The 21952-nt window shown below is 43.8% G+C and overlaps 1 protein-coding gene across 3 annotated transcripts in view; it reads right to left on the bottom strand.

The window, feature by feature from the left end:
* PCCA (propionyl-CoA carboxylase subunit alpha) overlaps positions 1 to 21952 on the bottom strand; it is a 351955-nt gene that overhangs the window by 195990 nt on the left and 134013 nt on the right. For all 3 annotated transcript variants that reach the window (XM_060191819.1, XM_060191818.1, XM_060191817.1), the window contains 2 exons: positions 6035 to 6178; positions 3591 to 3665 (listed from right to left, as the gene is read on the bottom strand). In XM_060191819.1, coding sequence (XP_060047802.1) covers positions 3591 to 3665; positions 6035 to 6178 — 219 coding nt within the window. The remainder of the gene's footprint in view (positions 1 to 3590; positions 3666 to 6034; positions 6179 to 21952) is intronic.

Raw genomic sequence — 21952 nt, 5'->3', positions numbered from 1 at the left:
ATGGTCACAGAGGCAGATCGTAGTTTTAAAGGTATTTGGATCACGTGAGAATGTACCTAGCTCTATTTACTGAAATCCAAAGTGTTTTTAGGAGAGCCAGGGATACTCACAGTATTCATGGGGTGGTAGGAAAGCCCGAAAACTATAAGCTGCCCCCCCAACACACATACACACAATACCCCCCAAGCTGAAACAGCCACCAAGATACAACTAGCAATGAAATCACGTAACAGAAAGGGCATCTCTGGACATGCCTTTACTTAGTTTTAGTAGCAGAAAAGTGCAAAGAGCTGCCTCCACACCATGTATGACTTAAAGCCCGTAGCAGGCTTGCTAAAGGCGGCTTAAAGTTGAAGAGGGGTAAATCTTTTTAACTTGAATGGTACTGTATTATTTACTACACCAGCAGCTGTGTACCTGGTCTGAAACTTTAAGATTCAACCTGCTGATAAAATAACAGGCAATAAAGAGTATTTATTACATTCTACTCTAGTTCCTAACTTCACGATGTAGTTACTGTGGGTAACTGCAGTCTCAAAGTTATATTCCTGAAGGACTTCCTGATCTAACCATGCCTTTTGCTATCTATTAGTATGACCATGAAAGATATGTCACTTTTAATTTGAATGTACAGGGTGAAAACATGTGTTGTATGTCATAGACACGCTTACTTATATGAGCAAAGCATTTCCAATTTAGAAACTGCAACAAACAAAGCAAGGACATTCTCACTTAGAATTTTGTTTATGTGGCTTTTCCACATGATCAGTTTTGAAAAACACTACCAGTAAATTAAAGATCAAATCATGTCTTCCTTCCCCCGTGGAAACAGGGGTTAAACACTCAATAAAAAAATGTAAATAATATGTGTGTGTGCACTCTTTTATATTAAGAGTGTTACAAAGTCACAAGGAATTGTAACTCAACAATCAAATGTCCATGTAGGACAAAACCATGGTCTGAAGACAACAAATGTACCAACTCCAGCACTCCAACCTTCATCTTTGCAAACAAGCCGCTCAGAGAAGCAAGACCAGAGCACAGGCCAGAAGTGGACTTGGAGCTGTGGTTTCATGTGACCAGAAAAAGGCAGGAACAGGGGGAGGGATTCCACAGCTAAAACTGACAGTGTTGAAGGAGGACAGACACAAACCGCCACCACGGCCATTGCCTGGAAACCTCAAGCACCGGGTGACCATCTTTCTTCAGAGCCAGCACGCTCGGCCACGTTCCCCTCAGCACCGCTCCCAGCCGGCCATGTCTACCTGACAAGTGACAGCCCAATCTGATTAAATGCTTCCAAGGGAGGGGACTCGTGGGCCTACATGACAGGCCAAAAGTGATCACCATGGAGATACATAATTACAGCTGTCAACGCATCTCCAGTCCTGCTGACATCAATTTGATTGCTCCCAGCAATAATGATAGGCAAAGCTTCGTGCGCATTCTCTTACACCCAGTCGCTCGATCTGTTCCGTGCTCCATTTAGCTGACATGCAACATTCACACAAGCAAATAACAGCAGTAAGCAGAACATTTAAGGCATTTTAATTGTTTTTTTTTTCCCTCCCCTTTCTCTGGATGGCTCGCGCCCCACAAATGTTATTACATCAGACTCCTGCTGCAGCATTAATTGAAGAAAGATTTGGTGGGACCAAGACAGTAGGGGGTAGAGTTTGTCCATTATCACTTATGCTTTCAACAGGTCTCACGTCGGAAAATTGCAAATTGCAAAAACTTACCAGGGCAAAATGTTTAAATCCTGTTAGCTATTTACAACGGGGTGGTGGCAACTTCTGACAACTTGCCTCCTTGGCAGCAGCGGCATCACCAACATTGGGGATTCTTATTTAATGCTGCTTCCGTGGGTGTTGTTTGTTTGATTAAAGAGATGTTTAGCTGTGGCCCCTGACACTTGTTTTCTCGTCTGCTCTCTAACGTCACAGAAGGCCTGTTAAGTCTTTACAGTTTTTTTTCCCCTGCCTTTGGGCTTTGAACACAGCATGGAGTCACTGAGCCTTGGAAGGGTCAAGTCCCTTTCACAAGCACATGGACAAAAACAGTTTTAAAAGTGAAATAAATCATACACCCAATAACATCTTCAGATTTCGAATTCTTCCTGTAATCTGTCACCGTGTTCATGGCAGTCGTCTGGCTGCATAATCATATTCACAGATGGCCTTGCACCTCCACTCACTCCTGGGTGAGAGTAATGTCAGAAGGTGTACTTTTTACTTTAAGAGAAAGAGGGTGTCCTCGTTCTTTTTAGGGACCAAGGATGGCTGGAAGACCAGTTATGACATGCACATCAGCCATGTGATAAAACAACAGGGCTTCGTGGTCCGGGAGGTGGCACAGTGGCTAAAGCATTGGATTCTCAGGCATGAGGCCCTGAGTTCAAGCCCTGGCAACACATGTACCAGAGTGATATCTGGTTCTCTCTCTCTCTCTCTCTCTCTCTCTCTTCTTCTGTCTTCATGAATAAGTAAATAAAATCTTTGGGAAAAAAAAAAACAGGGCCTCACACTTTTCCTTTTGTTGGTGTAAATAATGTGGACTTCTTTTTTTTTTTTTTGCCTCCAGGATTATCACTGCGGCTCGGTGCCTGCACTATGAACCCACTGCTCCTAGAGGCCATTTTTCCCATTTTGCTACCCTCGTTGTTGCACTTGTTGTAGTTGTTATTGTTGTCATAGCTGTTGTTGTTATTGGGATAGGAGAAATGGAGAAAGGAGGGGAAGACAGAGAGGAGGAAAGAAAAGACACCTGCAGACTTGCTTTACCACTTGTGAAGTGACTCCCCCTGCAGGCGGGGAGCTGGGGGCTTGAACCGGGATCCTTAAGCCGGTCCTTGAGCTTTGCTCCATGTGCGCTTAACCCTCTGTGCTACCACCCAACTCCCATAATGTGCACTTCTAAGGTGTGTGACACTTGGAGAGGAGTCACCGGCTCTGTGTCCATTGCTCCCCTCTGCCCCATCTACTTCAATTGACAGGCTCACTGTATGCTTGGGTCTCCTGACATCTGAATATATGGGGAAGCTGAATTTGACTTGTCAAGATTAGATTGTAACCCAGGGGGGAAAAATCCCTTGCAGCTTATCACTAATTTAGTTATAATTTCCTAAAGAATTGGTAACACGAACTATCATCTTTTTTAGCCGTCAAATGACTGTAGACTCCCCTGTCAAATGAAATCTGACGACGTCCCTGGACATTTTGAGGCTTAATAAAACTCTGAAAAGTGGCCCCAGAGTGCAGGGGGTGAGGGAGAGCATTGCACAGTGAATGAAGCTGTGGACTCTCAAGCATGAGGTCCAGGGTTCAATCCCCAGCATCATATATGCTGAAGTGAGGCTTTATTTGGCATATCTCTTTTTTGGCATATCAAGTTCTCTTTCTCTCTCCCTTAAAAAGGGAGATATATATATGGAGAGAGAGATGGGGGGGAGAGGAAGAGGAAGACAAGCTGTGACACCCTCCCCCAAGAATTTCACTTGTCTTTCAATGTACACCCTTTGTGTTGACATGTGACTACACCCTAAGTTGGGACAGTCACCCCTCCCTTGGTCTAACAGCTTAAAGACTTACCCCAGGCAGATGTACCGGTTCTTGGTATTGAGACAATCTCCCAATAGATGGTAAACCAAAGGACTTGTAGGGGTCCTGAAAGAACAAAGAAAAGAAAGCACAGTCTTTGAAATAACAATTAGCATAAGCACCATCAAATATTTATACAACGAGGAAGCATTTAGCCTAACTATTTTCAACAGATATCTTCAGAATAGTCTTGTCTTGTACTCAATGATAGGTCACTTAGAAGTGTATTTAAAAATCAAACAGAACTGTGAGCAGAATTTAGCTTGCCCTTGATTGTACTCTATTGAAATTGGTAAAGTTCCAACTTTTTATAAATCTTCTAAGGATGCCTTGGGCAAAAATAAAATAACCTAGGCGCTACATCAAAACATATTCGAGTTCAGAACAACAAATGGAGTGCACTAACAATGTTTTTCTTCCTTGCAAAACAGCTCACATATGGTAAAACTGGAGAATTTTTGGTTCTTCAAATAAAGATCTTAAAAAAAAAAAGAAAAAAACTTTGCTCATGCAACTAAAATGTACTTTGCTTGTACATGTCTCAGATCATCAGAATAAATATTAAATAAGCTTAGTGTCATCACATGGAGACGAAGAAAAGAACACTACTTAAAAATCAAACCGGAGGGGAGTCGGGCAGTGGCACAGCGGGTTAAGCACAGGTGGCGTAAAGCGCAAGGACCAGCTTAAGGCGGTGAAGCAGGTCTGCAGGTGTCTGTCTTTCTCTCCCCCCTCTGTCTTCCCTCCTCTCTCCATTTCTCTCTGTCCTATCCAACAACAAGGACATCAATAATAACTACAACAATAAAACAAGGGCAACAAAAGGAAATAAATAAATAATTTTTTTTTAAATCAAGCCAAAAAGTATTTCTCAAGATTCTTAAAAATCATCTCAAACTTCCAGTGTTTCCGAGCACAGATACTTCTCATTGATTTTCCTTTTTTTCCCCTTTCGTTGCCCTTGTTGTTTATAGTTGTCCTTGTTATTATTATTGTTTTTTTTTTTATTTAAGAAAGGATAAATTAACAAAACCATAGGGTAGGAGGGGTACAATTCCACACAATTCCCACAACCCAATCTCCATATCCCATCCCCTCCCCTGATAGCTTTCCCATTCTCTATCCCTCTGGGAGCATGGACCCAGGGTCATTGTGGGTTGCAGAAGGTGGAAGGTCTGGCTTCTGTAACTGCTTCCCCGCTGAACATGGGCGTTGACTGGTCAGTCCATACTCCCAGTCTGCCTCTCTCTTTTCCTAGTAGGCTGGGTCTCTGTGGAAGCGGAGCTCCAGGACACATTGGTAGGGTTTATTGTTGTTGTTATTGCTGTTGCTGTTGGATAGAACAGAGAGAAATCGAGAGATGAGGGGAAGACAGAGAGCGGGAGAAAAAGACACCTGCAGACCTGCTTCAACACTTGTGAAGTGACCCTCCTGCAGGTGGGGGGAGCTGTCGCTTGAACTGGGATCCTTTTATCAGTCCTTGTGCTTCACCCACTGCACTACTGCGCAGCCCCCTTACTCACTGATTATCTTCAACAGACAGGCTTTGATGTCAAAAAGTTAAAGAAAACTTTAAAATGATGTTGCATTCTTGTTTCCATCATTTGAACAAAAAAGAAAAACACTTTCAGATGGTAACTGCTTTATTTTCTGACTTGAAGAGTTAGTTAAAATATCACAAAAGCATTAGGCAGAGAGTTGAAGAGTAAACTCCGCCAGGTGAATCGGGAATGGGAAGCTATAGCCAAAACGTTTGCAGCTCGGACCGCAAGTTACTTTCACTTAATCTTCCTAAAGGATGCGTTAATTTTTTTGGGGGGAGAGGGGACGACAAACCGTTAGGAAAAGGAAATCTAAGTTAATACTAAATGATGAACTTGTGTGACCGAGAGCAGGCGTCTTGAAAAATAAAAACGACAGCAGTAAATGCTTCTGTTTGTTTCAGAATGGTTCAGGAATAAGCAGAATTACAAAAATAAATAGATAAAATAAAGGGACAACCCCTGAACGAATTCCCCAGCACTGGGAGGTTTTAGTTCACACCTGTCACCTATGGGGCTGATCACTGGTTATTCATCCGGAAGGAAGGAAGGAAGGAAGGAAGGAAGGAAGGAAGGAAGGAAGGAAGGAAGGAAGGAAGGGGAAGGAAGAGAGAGAGAGAAAGGAAGGAAAAGAGAGAGAGAAAGAGAGAGAAAGGAAGAGAGAGAAGGAAGGAAGAAAGGAAGAAAAAAAGAAAGAAAGAAAACAATCATTAAAATACAATTCTTTTGAGCTTTTGGAATCCTGTTAAATTATCTGACCTTTTCTCTTTTCCTGGTACAACCCTGGACCACACCACGGCATGGGTTAGCCAGCCCTAACTTCCCTTGGCAGCAGGATTTGGGATGTGCTACCTGCCCCCGCCCCCGTCCCCCGTCCCCCGTTCCTTTTTTTACCTCAGCGTAGACCCTGCACTCCACGGCCCAGCCTCTGATGGGGACATCAGCTTGTCTGTGCCTGAGAGGGTAACCCTTGGCAACGCGGATCATTTCTTGGACGAGGTCCAGGCCCGTGATGCATTCTGTGACAGGATGCTCGACCTGCAGAGCCAAGATGGGCTGGTCAGCGGGCGTGAGGAGTTGGGGGAGAGACAGGCTGAACAACGGCAACTGTTCCCAGGCAGCGCTGGAGTGAATCAAACCCACCGGCTGGGCGACACTTCCCGAGAGGCTGGCATCCAGGAATCAACACGATGTTATTCAAGACATGATCAGAGAGAGAGAGAGCGAGTGAAAGAGAGAAAAGAAAGAAAACAGGAAGCCTAAGAAATCAGTGTAAGGGGCCTAGTAGTGGCACACCTGCTTGAGTGCTCTTTACAAGCTCCAAGTCCCCAACTGCTAGGGGAAGGCTGCGCAGGCAGTAACCAGTGTTGGAGGTCTCCCTCCCTCTCTCTCTCTCTCTCTCTCTCTCTCTCTCTATCTATCTATATATATCCCTTCTCGATTTCTCTCTTCCTCTATCCAACAAATACTTTTTTAAAACGTAAAAAAATAAAGTCAATGTAAATTGTCTCTACTTTGCTCAATTTTTCTTTTCCTCCTTTCTTTCTTTCTTTCTTTCTTTCTTTCTTTCTTCTTTTCTTTTTTTCTTTCTTTTACCAGAGCACTGGTCAGTCCTGGCTTAAGGTGGTTCAGAGGATTGAACCTGGGACTTTGGAACCTCAGGCATGAGAATCTCTCTCTTTTTTTTTAATATTAATTTATTCCCTTTTGTTGTCCTTGTTGTAGTTATTATTGTTGTTGTTATTGATATAGTTGTTATTGGATAGGATAGAGAGAAATGGAGAGAGGAGGGGAAGACAGAGAGGGGGAGAGAAAGACAGACACCTGCAGACCTGCTTCACCGCTTGTGAAGCGACTCCCCTGCAGGTGGGGAGCCGGGGGCTCGAACTGGGATGCTTCCGCCGGTCCTTGTGTTTTGCATCATGTGCGCTTAACCCGCTGCACTACCGCCCGACTCCCCATGAGAATCTCTTTGCATAACCATTGTGCTATGTACCTCTGCCCTGCCCAATTTTTCCAAAACCAACTCTGAAGGGAGGGGTGGGGTGGGTGGAAGCTTCATGAGGAGTGGAGCAGTGCTGCAGGTGTCTCTCTTTCTCGCTCCCTCTGTCTCCCAGCTCCCCTCTCAGTTTCTCTGTCCTATCTAAGTAAAGGAAAAAAAAAAAAAAGAACAAGGATCCCTCAGCTCTGGGTGCGGCACTCAGAGAGGCCTGGGCAGGCCGAGGATGCCCTTCCCAAGCACGGCTGAGCCCTCGCCTGCCTTCACTAACCCGTCCTGACAGGCAGGCAGATTAGCGTGCTCCCCTATCAAGGCAGTGCAGCAGAAAGGTGGCAGATGGGTCCAGCAGGCTGTTTTTCCCTCCAGAGGCGAGCGGGGAGCTCTGCCCGCACAATAGCAGAGCAAAGCACTTGCTCCTCGCTGAGAACGGCTCCGGCTGCTGCTGGTGTGGGCAGCCTTGGCCCTCCACCCCCAGCGCAGGGGGGCCCGTGTACAGAAACATGCCCCAGCATGTGGGGTGGCCGGACACACACAACACACACAGGCGTCGTTGGGAACGTGATCCATCACCTCCCAGTCCTTCATGGTGTGGGAACAGAGGCACGCACAGGGCAGTGACAGCAGGTCACCTGGCTTGGGTGGGGGACCCGGAGGGCCTTGTGTGTACATTAGTTGGTTTGATTCAAATCCAGCACTGGCCACATCTGCTGCTGTGACGCCGTGTTCAACTTCACAATAGTCGCTCTCTCCTGACGTGTCGTGGTTCATACGCTCTGACAGGGGAAAGGTCACTGAACACCGGAATTGTCTGCCCATCTTCAACTACACTAATTGAAGGACGGGACTCAGTCATTATAATAATCTTGAAGCTTATCATAAGTAGACAATGCCATGGTCGGGGGTGGGGGGGGGGTAGAGAGAGAGAGAGAAAGCTTTGTAAAAATAAACAGATGGCATCCATAATTAGCTCTGTGTGTGTTATGGGTTTGTTTACAGTTTCAACAACATTTTCAGACATTTTGACATAATTTTAATGACAAATCATCACTGAAATAAGCACTACCCTTTGTAAAATAAATGGGACGCTAAATAAAGATCTTATTAGATAGTTTCAAAACTATTATTTAAAAAAAAAAAAACAACACATTGTGTTTTGGTGAGAAACAAGAGTAGGTGAGAAAGAAAGAAGGGAAAGGCCCGCTCTCATTTCAGGAATCAAATCTCTTAAGACAAAGCGCCTCACCTACACCTCTAGCTCCTTAAGAGGGAAAACGGCCATGTGTGTGGGGCTTCCTGCCTGTAGTCCTCCTACATTTTTGTCAGAGTTCGGAAACTTCACTGAAAAGCTTCATTTCATCTTTCTATGTCTAGTCCTTCAAGAAGTATATACTAGACACTAGCAGCCCGTACTGGCATATATGAGGCAAACACTCACACAAATGGAATGAATATTTATTGAATGAATGAGTGAGTGAGTGAATGAATGAATGAATGAATAGGTACCAAATTCAGAGTCACCCCTGAAGTCAGTGGCAGAAACAAGGTTGTAATTATTGCTACTGCAGAGATGATGTCACTTCCTGTCTTCCTCATGGAAAAGGATCCAGGAAAGCAAACAGAAATGGCTAGGTGGTCTTGTGTTACTACTGTCTTTTATACGTGCACCGGCAGGGAAATCTGGAGCTCAGTAAAAGGCTCTGCTGTGCTTCAGAGGCCTGACTGTCAGCGTGGGAGGGAAAAGGCCCAGGAGAGGCACGAGGGACGGGGTCTGCAGCTGGAGGCTCCGGATGAGCTTATACACAGGAAGGAGCAGGCTGGTTACTCCCTGAGTGGACTCCAAGCATTGCAAAGCCAAGGTCATTAGACAAGTCAGCTATCTACTCGAGGCAAAGCCTGTACTGACACAATTTTTTTTTTTGTCCTGTACCACTTGGGTTTAAGTATTATTCAAGTCTATGAGACACTTTAACAAGGATCTTCTAAAATGAATTATTTACATACTTGCATGAGGCAGTAACTGCTTTTAATAAACTATTGACTTAGGTGAAGGAATAGAGAGAGAAGGAGAGACAGAGAGGTAGAGAAAGAGATAGAAAGGGGGGCCAGGCGGTGGCTAAGTGCACACATTACAGTGCACACATTACAGTGCACACATTACAGTGCGCAAGAATATCCCACCAGCAGGGGGCAAGCTTCACAAGTGGTGCAGCAGGTGTGCAGGGGTCCCCGTCTCTTTCCCTGGCCATCTCCCTCTCCCCTCTCAATTTCTCTCTGTCTTTATCGAATAATTAAGAAACTTAAAAAGGTTTTTTTTTATATTTATTTATTTATTCCCTTTTGTTGCCCTTGTTGTTTTACTGTAGTCATTATTGTTGTTATTGATGCCATCATTGTTGGATAGGACAGAGAGAGAGTACAGGAAGGGAAGACAGAGAGGGGGAGAGAAAGACAGACACCTGCAGACCTGCTTCACCGCCTGTGAAGTGACTCCCCTGCAAGTCTGTAGGTGTCTCTGGGGAGTGGGGGGGCGGGCCTCGAACCGGGATCTTTACGCGGGTCCTTGTGCTTAGCGCTGCGTGCGCTTAACCCACTGCGCTACCACCCGACTCTCTTAAAGAGATTTTTAAAAATTAAGAGAGAGAAAGAAGGAAAGACACCAGAGCTCTGCTCAGCTCTGGCTTCTGGTGGTGCTGGGGATTAAACCTCAGAGCCTCAGGCACAAGAGTCTTCCAGTGTTGGGCTAGGGCTTCACACCTGTGTAATTTCACCAGTCCCAGCAAACTCTCTTATTTCCTCTTTTAAATAGAAAAAGAGGGAGACAGAGAGAGAAGAGAAACCACAGCATTGCTCCTGTGTTCATGAAGGTGCAGGGATTCAGAGCCAAGACCAAGGTGCAAGGTAACACATATTTTACCAAACAAGCTACCTCCCAGCCTTCAGATGTCTTTCAGAAAAAGTAAAACTTAAAACATTACTCAAAGAAACCTTTTAAATACATTATTTTTTCTTTAATTTAAACTTTTTTTTTTTGCCTCCAGGGTTATCGCTGGGGCTCGGTGCCTACATCATGAATCCACTGCTCCTAGAGGCCATTTTTCACATTTTTGTTGCTGTTGTTGTTATTATTGTTATTGTTGTTGCTGGCTAGAACAGAGAGAAATGGAGAGAGGAGGGGAAGACAGAGAGGGGGAGAGAAAGACAGACACCTGCAGACCTGCTTCACCGCCTGTGAAGTGACTCCCCTGCAGGTAGGGAGCCGGGGGCTCAAACCGGGATCCTTGCACCCGTCCTGGCACTTCATGTGCGCTTAACCTGCGGCGCTACCACCTGACCCCCCCAAATACATTTTTAAGAGAGTTCTGACAATTTTTAGCAGGATGTGTGAAACCTTTCCTTTAAATCTTGTTTTATTGTCCAGAATCTTGGAGCACTGCTTAAATAACCTTGTATCCCCCCCACACACACACACTGAAAGAATGTAAAATACTTTTCCTCTGCAAATAAGAAATTCCCAAGATCAGGACACAGAGACCCAGACAAAATAAAATGGCTCCCAAGCTAAAACAGAATCCAAAGTGTTTTATCAAGTGTCAGGAAGACAGGAGTTCAGTGAGACTTCTAGAAGGGACATGAATGGAAAGACAACGTAGCTTACTGAAACAAAAAGTAACATAAATAAATAAATAAATAGCTCCTGTTCAAAACTGGTGTCCTTCCTCTCTCTGTCCACTGTGAAGAAAACCCTTAGCACCAAAGCCTAGTGGTGATGAACAGTGCTACTGAGTGGTGCTGATGAAAGGCTTTTGTGTTATTTCCATTTGGAAAACACTGAATTCATTTGCTTTCAACAGACTTTATATTTGTTTGTTTGTTTTTAAGAAGGGTTCCTTCACAGCCTGGGAAGTGGTGCAATGGATCAAGCTGTGGATTCTCAAGCATGAGATCCAGAGTTTGATTCCCAGCATCATGGATGTCAGAATCGTGTCTGGGGTTCTCTCATGTATACGCCCTAGGAAATAATAAATAAATAGGGAGTCGGGCGGTAACACAGTGGGTTAAGCACATGTGGCACAAAGCGCAAGACCGGGGTAAGGATCCCGGTTCAAGGCCCTGGCTCCCTCCCCACCTACAGGGGAGTCGCTTCACAGGCGGTGAAACAGGTCTGCAGGTGTCTGTCTTTCTCTCCCTCTCTCTGTCTTCCCCTCCTCTCTCCATTTCTCTCTGTCCTATCCAACAGGGACGACATCAACAATAACAACAATAATAACTACAACAACAATGAAAAACAAGGGCAATAAAAGGGAAAATAAAGATGAAAAATAATAAATAATAAATAAATAAATAGGGTGGGAGCTAGATAGCATAATGGATATGCAAAGAGATTCTCATGCCTGAGGCTCTGAAGTCCCAAGTTCAGTCACCTACACCACTATAAGCCAGAGCTGAGCAGTGCTCTAATAAACAAAGAAATAAAATTAAATAAACTTCTTAAGACAGAAAGACTCCTCAGACACACAAATCAGTTCATAAATCTCATTTTTAAAAATATTTTTAACAAATATTTATCACTTTTTAAAAATGATAAATTTTTGGGAGTCTGGCTGTAGCGCAGCGGGTTAAGCGCAGGTGGCATAAGGATCCCGGTTCAAACCCCGGCTCCCCACCTGCAAGGGAGTCGCTTCACAGACGGTGAAGCAGGTCTACAGGTGTCTGTCTTTCTCTCCTCCTCTCTGTCTTCCCCTCCTCTCTCCATTTCTCTCTGTCCTATCCAACAACGACAACAACAATAATAACTACAACAATAAAACAACAAGGGCAACAAAAGGGAATAAATAAATTAAATAAATATAGAAAAAGATAAATTTTTATCATTTTAAAAAATGATAAATTTTTTTTCTTCAGTATCTCCTGTAGAAAAAAATGATAAAATTTTTAAATGATAAATATTTTTTAAAATATTTTTATTTACAACAACAATAATATCTACAACAACGATAAACAACAAGGGCAACAAAAATGGAAAATAAACATTTTTAAAAACTTTAAATAAATTATATATATAGATATATATAGATATATATAGACATTTTTTGGATAGAGACAGAAAGTGACAGGGAAGACACAGCGAGAGACACCCACAGCACTATTTCATGATGATGAAGCTTCCCTCCTCCCTACGCCCACACCGCAGGTAGGGGTTGGGGGCTTGAACCCAGGTCCTTGCACACTGTGATGTGTGCTCTGTCAGGAGTGCCATCACTGGGCCTGGCATTTATTGACTCATGCCCTATCATCTTCTGCAGAGGACTCGCGTGAACCGCAAACAATGCCTTAACACAGGCAAAACCCACAAAACTGAATCTTCTCACTGAGACTATGCCCTCAGTGTCCCAGGTTCAGTCCCCAGTCACAGCTGTGTGCTGTTTAAAATAAGAGACAAACCAGAAAATGGGTGAAAATAAATGCTGATGCATTAAAAAAAAAAAAAAAAAGAAGCTCTATTTGCTTTTACAGGTCTGTCTTGTAAACCACCACCAAGTTGTCACCACTCTTTCTTGCTATGCAGTGGATTCAGGCTTATCCCCTCCATGCCAACTCCCCTGCCCCCAGACCCAGAGCACTAACTGAACTGTGTCAAAGGCCACAGTGAGGTGAGGTAGGTTTTGTCTCAGGTCTGAGTTACCAAAGGAGTCAAAATTCAAACAGTGGCAGTTGGACCGTAGCGCAGCGGGTTAAGCGCACATGGCGCAAAGCACAAGGACCGGCGTAAGGATCCTGGTTCGAGTCCCCGGCTCCCCACCTGCAGGGGAGTCGCTTCACAGGCGGTGAAGCAGGTCTGCAGGTGTCCGTCTTTCTCTCCTCTCTGTCTTCCCCTCCTCTCTCCATTTCTCTCTGTCCTATCCAATGACAACATCAATAACAACAACAACAACAACAACAAGGGCAACAAAAGGGAAAATAAATAAATATAATAATAAAAAAATTCAAACAGTAACAAACTTAAAGAAATGAAATTTGTCAAGTGTTGTATTCTCATTATCTTTCATGATTCCACAAATGATAAGCAAATTCTGACAATAGGGGAAATTATTTAGCAAGACGGGGGGAGGGCAGGTTTGTCAGCTCCCCAGTCCCCCCCTATTAGGGGGGAGCTTTTCGAGTGGTGAAGCAGGGCTGCAGGTGTCTCTCTGCATCTGGGGGGGGGGGAGCTTTAGAAGTAGTGAAGCAGATCTGCTCATGTCTCCGTCTCTCCCCCTCCTCATTCCCCCTGCCACCCAATTTCTCTCTGCTCTATCAAATTGAGAAAAAAAAGAAAGAGAGGAAGAGAGGAAGATAGGAAGGAAGGAAGGAAGGAAGGAAGGAAGGAAGGAAGGAAGGAAGGAAGGGAGGGAGGGAGGGAGGGGTGGGGGGAGGGAGGGAGGAAGAAAGGAAGGTCGGTCACTGGGAAGGGTAGATTTGTCATGCAGGAACCAAACCCCAGTGGTAAACTCAGTGGCAATTTTTTTTTTAACCCAGTGTTTTCTATGCTGTGATCAGAGAGTATTCCTGTAGCATCTCTGCTCAGAATGCAAGCCCCATGAACAGTCATGAGAAAGCGAGTGTAAAATGAGGGACACTCTACAAAATAACTCCTCTGCTCTCTTAAAAAGTGATAATTTAGTGTTAACAACTTCACTTTATTTTTTAAACCTTTTTTTTAGATTTTATTTATCTATTTTCCCTTTTGTTGCCATGGTTGTTTTTGTTGTTGTTGTAGTTATTATTGTTGTTGTTGTTGATGTCGTTGTTAGGACAGAGAGAAATGGAGAGAGGAGGGGAAGATAGAGAGGGGGAGAGAAAGATAGACACCAACTCCCAACAACTTCACTTTATAATGGCACTGTGGTGGTAGAAAAAAAAATTCCTCATTTACATTTTCTGGAATCAAGAGTACTCTTAAGGGTATTAGGCATTACTTGTGGGGGTTGGGCAGTGGCACAGCAGGTTAAGCGCACGTGGTGCAAAGCGCAAGGACCGGCGGAAGGATCCCGGTTGGAGCCCCCGGCTCCCCACCTGCAGGGGAGTCGCTTCACGGGCGGTGAAGCAGGTCTGCAGGTGTCTGTCTTCTCCTCCTTCCTCCATTTCTCTCTGTCCTATCTAACAATGACGACATCAATAACAACAAGAATAATAACTACAACAACAATGGTAAAACAACCAGGGTATCAAAAGGGAAAAAACGGCTTCCAGGAGCCATGGATTCATGGCGCAGGCACCAAACCCCGGCAATAACCCTGGAGGCTTAAAAAAAGGAATTACTTGTAATGCTATGCAATTTTTTTCTGTGTATCTAAAATCAAACTAAAAGTGCTTAACTGTGGCCCAGTGGAGAAAACGTTGGACTCACAAGCAGGAGGTCCCAAATTTGATGCCTGATCTTGTATGTTCCAGAACAGTGCCCTGGTTCTTCCTCTCTCTCTTTATAATAAATAAATAATTTAAGTTTAAAAATTGTAGCAATGTCATTAGAACCTTTTTTTTATTTATACTATAAAGTATGATTAAAAATAAGATGTCTGGGCAGGGGTAATAGCATAATGGTTCTGCAAAGAGATTCACATGCCTGAGGCTTCACAGTCCCAGGTTCAGTCCCCCAGAACACCATATGCCAGAGCTAAGTAGTGCTCTGGTAAAAAAAAATTTTAATTAAAAGAAAAAAAGGAAGAGGAGGAGGAGAAGGAGGAGGAAAAAGAAGAAGAAGGAGGAGGAGGAGGAGGAGAAGATGATGATCATGATGATGACGATACAGAAGAAGCAGCAGCAGAAGAAAAGATGTCTGATTTGGTCATCATTCTTCCTCTCTAATCAGAATCCTCTTGCTATGTTAACTAAATATCATCAAAACCAGGGCCTTGGAGACAATTCAGCCTATTCGAGCACCAATTTGCAAGCCCAAGGCCCCGGAGGCGACAGGTTCAATCCTCAGTGCCACCTTATGCCAGCGTTAGGCTGTGTTCTGGTCTCTCTCACTCTCTCCTCTCCCACACTCTTCTCATAATAAATCTTTTCTTAGAATAAACATCAAAAGTAGATAAATTTGTTCAGTATGTATTCTCCAACAAACTTTTGATAATGATCAAGTATTTCTGGATGGGAGTAGGATGCAGGCAAATTTAAATTCCAGTTAGTTAGCTTCAAATTAAAAAGTAACACAGAGAGGTAGGATTTTGAAACAGGAAAAGCCAGAAAGTATTGAGAGAAGTCAGATCAATGAAATGTGTACTCAATTGGCTTTTATGAAGGACGATGAAGAGTATTAAAAGCTCCCCACTGGGGGGCCGGCAGTAGCGTAGCAGGTTAAGCTCACATGGCGCAAAGGACAAGAATCAGCATAAAGGTCTCTGTTTGAACCCCCGGCTCCCCACCTGCAAGGGGTGTCTATCTTTCTCTCCTCATCTTCCCGTCCTCTCTTGATTTCTCTTTATACTATCCAGCAATAAGAACAACAACAATAATAACAACAACAACAATGATAAACAACAAGGGCAACAAAAGGGGGGGGACACTCCCCACTGGGGGCTGGGCAGTAATGCACCGGGTTAAAAGCACATGGTGCAAAGTGCAAGAACCAGTGTAAGGATTCAGGTTCGAGACCCCAGTTCCCCACCTGCAGGGGTGGGGGGAGCACTTCATAAGCAGTGAAGCAGGTCTGCAGGTATCTATTTTTCTCTCCCCCTCTCTGTCTTACCCTCCTCTCTCCATTTCTCTGTCCTATCCAACAACAACAATAACAACAATAAAAAGTGCAACAAAATGGAAAAGATAGCCTCCAGGAGCGGTGGATTCATAGCGCAGGCACTGAGCCCAGCAAAAACCCTGGAGGCAGGAAAAAAAAAAAACTCCCCATTAAGGAAAAATAGAAACAGGCTAGAGGTATGGATCAACTTTTTTTTTTTTCCTCCAGGGTTATTGCTGGGCTCGGTGCCTGCACCATGAATCCACCGCTCCTGGAGGCCATTTTTCCCCCTTTTTGTTGCCCTAGTTGTTGCAGCCTCGTTGCGGTTATTATTGCCATTGTTGACGTTGCTTTGTTGTTGGATAGGACAGAGAGAAATGGAGAGAGGAGGGGAAGACAGAGAGAGAGGGGAGAGAAAGATAGACACCTGCAGACCTGCTTCACCGCCTGTGAAGCGACTCCCCTGTAGGTGGGGAGCCGGAGGCTCGAACCAGGATCCTTACGCCGGTCCCTGCGCTTTGCGTCACGTGCGCTTAACCCACTGCGCCACTGCCCGACTCCCATGGATCAACTTTCAAGGTCTAATCCAACTTTAGCTATCACACTCAAGCAAATCTACCAAGGTGTGTGCCCCCAGGAACATGCTTAGAATAGACTTCCTAGCTTTCTTCTACCCTAAAATCCCTAATCTCATCTGCTCTAATCCTACTTTTTGGATTAACCATTTTGTCTCAATTTAGGTCATATCACCTTCAAGACACCAAGTTACAGAGGCTACCATGACTTCATCCCAACTTCTCTGATCAGACAACCTCACCAATGTGTCCTGGAACCCTGCCCATCCAGTACTCTGGTCCACTAAGGAAAGATTGAAACAGGTTGGGGGTACGGATTGACCTGTCAACGCCCATGTTCAGCGGACAAGCAATTACAGAAGTCAGAACTCCCACCTTCTGTACCCCAAAAACAACCTTGATTCACACTCCTAATGGAGGAGAAGTGATAGGATGAAGATAAAAGGGCTCTGAACTCCAGCTCCATCAGCACCCAGAGAGAAAGAAAGAAAAGGAGATGGACATATGGAGGCAGTAATGTTGTCATGAGTGGCTTGGAAGGGAAGAGAGGATTGGATCAGGAAGAAAAAGGAGGCAATTATGTATAAATATGGACAGATAGTTGTAGAGATGATGGTTGTCCCATGGCCAGAAGGTGGTACTGAGGACTAAATCGGTGGCCACTGTAGCTATAGGGGAACGGTGGTAGATTGAAGATTCAGAAAACTCTGGTGGTAGGAATTATATGGATTTAAACCCCTGTTGACATGTAATTTTGTAAAATAAAAATCAAACTCAATTTTTAAAAAGTTGACTCACAGCAGTGAAGTCCTAATAACAACAAAAATTCATTTCTATATTTCTTTATTTTCCTGAGTGGAGAGATACTTGATTATAACTGCATAATCAAAGCAGAAACTGTCCTCTCCCCCCCACACACACACACACAAGTAATAAGGCCTAGACTGCATTCCATCATCAGCATCCTGTCTGCCACTGGAAAACTGACCAAAACCCCTCCAATGGCCACCATCCTTTCACAGAAAAGACCTAATTAAATACAAAGGGCATGAGGTGAGTAAGTCAGGAACAATCCTAGTATTCAAATTATGCCATTTTCAGCAACAGCTCTATTAAATACAGCAAGTTGAAATTGGCCAATGTTATAGACTTGTTTTGGACCAGCTTAGCCGCTGTAAGCAGAACTCACTGGATTCAACTCAGTGAAGAAGCACTGGTGGGACTACCCACTGGAATATGAAAAAACTGTCACACCACATAAAGGTGAGTTTCACAGCGGTGTCTGGCACAAGCTCGATCATTCTAGTTTGTTGTTATTTCAGCCTGGAATAACCAAAGGCCGTGAGTTCTGCCTGTGTTCTGTCATTTCAGAGAGGTTCTTTGTCCGGAGCCAGAGCAGAAAGGCACCTGTTACCAGGCTGCAGCTTTGCTTTCGGAGAACACACGATTTCAGAGTAAAAACCTCGGATTACCTGACTGTTTTGCCACCGGGCTCAGAGAACTGCTGTAAGCAAGCCCTGACCATCACGGCTAGCAGCTACAGGAGCAGCAAACACTGAACTGTCTACTCCAGAGCTTCCCTGTCAATGCAACTCAAATCCCCAGAGCAAGAAGGGAGAAAAAGCTGAGGCAGGCTGAACTGTGCCCCGCTCAGTATTCAAATATCACAGCCCTAATCCCCAGGGGCCCTCCAGATCAGATTATATTTGAACACCACATCTTCCCAGAGGCAGTTAAGTTAAATGAAGTTGTTGGGCTGGTCCTAATCCAACCAGATTGATGTCGGCATAAGAAGAGATTAGGGGAGCCAGGTGGTGGCACACCTGGTTGAGTGCACGTTACAGTTAGTAAGGACACGGGTTCAAGCCCCTGGTCCCCACCTGCAGGGAGAAAGCTTCACAAGTGGTGAAGCAGGGCTACAGGTGTGTCTCTCTGTCTCCTTCTCTATGTGTCTCCCCTCTTCTTCTCAATTTCTGGCTGTCTCTATCAAATAAATAAAGATTCAAAAAGAAGAAGAAGAAGGAGCAGCAGGAGGAGGAGGAGAAGGAGGAGAAGATAGAGAAGGAGGAGGAGGAGGAGGAGGAGGAGAAGAAGAAGAAATTAGGACAGACACACACATGGCAAAGAGGCACTGTGTGAAGACACAAGGAAACAGACAGCCATTTGCAAGCCAAAGAAAGGGGACTCTGGAGGAAAACATCCTTCTCCACAGCTGGATGCTAAACTCCCAGACTCCCGGTGAGAAATTTCTTTTCTGTTGTTTGAGGCACACCACCACATTCCGGGTATGGTTTGAGGGCAGCCCTAAGAAATACGAGAACATATCTGAAAACTTCATTTTCAGACCCAAGGTACCAATTGATGGTCTACCGCAAAATAAGTGTCTAATTGAAAGTGGCTTGGTCAGGCAGTGACACACCTGGTGGAGTACACATGCTAGTGTTTAAGGACTTGGAATGAAGCCTTTCAGGACCCCACTGCAGGGAGGAAGCTTTATAAACAATGAAGCAGTGTTACAGGTGTCTCTTACTCTCTCTTTCCCCTTTCCATCAACTTCTGTCTATATCCAAAAAATAATATATATATATATGTGTGTGTGTGTGTTTTTAAAAATATATAATATATATAACATTTATTTTTTACTTGTTATTTATTTATTCCATTTTTGTTACCCTTGCTTTTTTATAATTGTATTTATTTATTTTCCTTTTTGATGCCCTTGTTGTTTTTATTGTTGTTGTAGTTATTATTGTTATTGCTACTGATGTCATCATTGTTAAGACAGAGGGAAATGGAGAGAAAGGGGAAGACAGAGAGGGGAGAGAAAGACAGACACCTGGAGTCCTGCTTCACCGCCTATGAAGTGATTCCCCTGCAGGTGGGGAGCTGGGATCCTTACACCCCCTGTGCTTAACCCGCTGTGTTACTGCCTGACTCCCATAAATAAAATCTTTTTTAAAAAGAAAGAAAACTGAGAAATGTTATGCATGTACAAACTATTCTATTTTACTGTCTACTGTAAACCATTAATCCCCCAATAAAGAAAAAAAAAAAGAAAGAAAGAAAAACTCAATAATGATCTTGACAATCAAGTAGCCATTTGGAGTGGGGGACTAATAAAAATTGCAGGACAGGGAGTCAGACGGTAGCACATCGGGTTAAGTTCACTTGGCTCAAAGCGCAAGGACCCGCATAAGGTTCATGACCTGCTTCAATGCCTGTGAAGTGACCACCCTACAGGTGGGGAGATGGGGACTCGAATCGGAATCTTTATGCTGGTCCTTATGCTTTGTACCATGTGCGCTTAACCAGCTGTGCTACCACCTGACTCCCTTATAAATAAATTTTTAAAGAAAAACAAAAAGACAACTACAAAGTAAATATGAAAAACCTTCTGGGAGGGGATAAACAAACAAAAAACCCACAAGAACACAGTTTACAAAGTATTGCAAGAAAAAGTAAATAAATAAGAGAGAAACTGGTTATTAATTCCATAAATTTTGATAAGTATTCCAACTAAAGAATCAAATATCTCTTGGGTCTGAAATAAGATACAAATGTTCTGGAATTATTTCAAATTGCCTTTAGAATCATATTACAAGCTATTATTCTCATCATAACATAATAAAGTCTCCATTATAATCAAAAACATGATTTCCTAGCTAATTATCTAATTAGACACACTTAGTTGTAAAGACATTCTTAATCAAACTGAAATTAATCTCGAAAAGGCACAGTCGTATAACTTCAGAAGGCATTCACAACAACAGGAGACAGGTTGCAAGAGGGGTTCCAAGTGAAGGGCTCAAGGTAGGTGAAGTTTCTACCTCGAAAACTCCACCGGCATTCCTACTATTGGTCTCTGAAATGTAACTGCATACACACAATTTCTCCCATAGCAAAGGAAAGTCACTCTGTTTCATGACAGTTGACCTTTTTTTTTCTTTTTTTAAAAATATTTTATTTATTTATTTATGAAAGGGATAGGAGAGAGAGAGAGAGCGAGAGAGGAAGCGAGAGAGAGAGAGAGCAGGTGTCTATTTTTCTCTCCTCCTCTCTGTCTTCCCCTCCTCTCTCCATTTCTCTCTGTCCTATCCAACAACGACGACAACAAATATCATAACTACAACAATAAAAAAAAAACAAGGGCAACAAAAGGGAATAAATAAATAAAATAAATATTAAAAAAAAAGCATTAAAGAGCTAAGAACATAAAAAGAATATAGGAATTATCAGACAAAATCCAAAATATAAAAACCAAGATAAGTCCAACACCTCAAAATATAAAAACCAAGATAAGTCCAACACCTTGACTCCCACTCCTACTACCCTTGATCAAAACCTAAGGAAGCTAAAAAGAAAAAAAAAAACCATGACCCACAAAGACCAGAGACCAGCAAGGGGGCAGACGTGGATGAGACCCCCTGCTTTACACTGAGGACATGCAGGACAGCAGCCTCCAAATAAGAACGAAAGGACATAGTGCCAGTCCTGCTCCCTGCCTACCACCCGGATGGACCACAGGTACTGGGCAGAAAAACTGGAGGGAGCTGAGTCCCAGCTTCCTCATCTTCAGGGGAGTCACTTCACAAGCGGTGAAGCAGGTTTGCAGGTGTCTTTCTCTCCCCTCTCTGTCTTCTCCTCCTCTCTCCATTTCTCTGTCCTATCCAACAATGACAACAATAATAACTACAACAATAAAAACCAAGAGCAACAAAAGGGAATAAATAAATATATTTTAAAAGTTACATATCATTTTTAAAAATATTAAAAATAAGAAAGAAGGGAGTCGAGCAGTAGCGCAGCGGGTTAAGTGCAGGTGTTGCAAAGCACAAGGACTGGCCTAAGGATCCCGGTTCGAGCCCCCAGCTCCCCACCTGCAGGGGAGTCGCTTCACAGGCGCTGAAGCAGGTCTGCAGGTGTCTTATCTTTCTCTCCCCCTCTCTGTCTTCTCCTCTCTCCATTTCTCTCTGTCCTATCCAACAACAAGAATAACTACAACAATAAAACAACAAGGGAACAAAAGGGAATAAATAAATAAATAAATATTAAAAAGAAGAAGGAGGAGGAGGAGGAGAAGAAGGAAGAAAGAGCCAAATTGAGAAGTTCAGCCAGCAGTGGCCCGGGAGGTCGATAAGCTGGTCACACATTGAGTAGCACCACCAAGTCTCCAATTCAACACCTAACATGATATATTGCCACACTGATGCTTTGAATCTCTCATTCACAAATAAAACAATCTTGGAGGGGGGGGGGAATAAAGATAGGGCCAGGCAGTGGCGCAGCTGGTTAAGCGCTCACACTACAGGGCACAAGGATCCAGGATCAAGAACTTGGTCCTCACCTGCAGGGGGAAAGCTTCAGGAGTGAAGCAGGGCCACAGGTGTGTCTCTGTTTCTCTCCCTCTCTTTCTCCCCATTCCTTCTCAATTTCTCTCTGTCTCTATCCCAAAATAAATAAACAAACCTATTTAAAGAGAGAGAGACAGAGAGAGAGAGAGAGACAGAGAGAGAGACAGAGAG

The sequence above is a fragment of the Erinaceus europaeus genome, chromosome 5 (assembly GCF_950295315.1).
Source record: "Erinaceus europaeus chromosome 5, mEriEur2.1, whole genome shotgun sequence".
NCBI classification, from domain to species: Eukaryota; Metazoa; Chordata; class Mammalia; order Eulipotyphla; family Erinaceidae; genus Erinaceus; species Erinaceus europaeus.
Note: the sequence above shows the minus strand (reverse complement) of the source record. Positions and strands in the feature narration are given on the sequence as shown.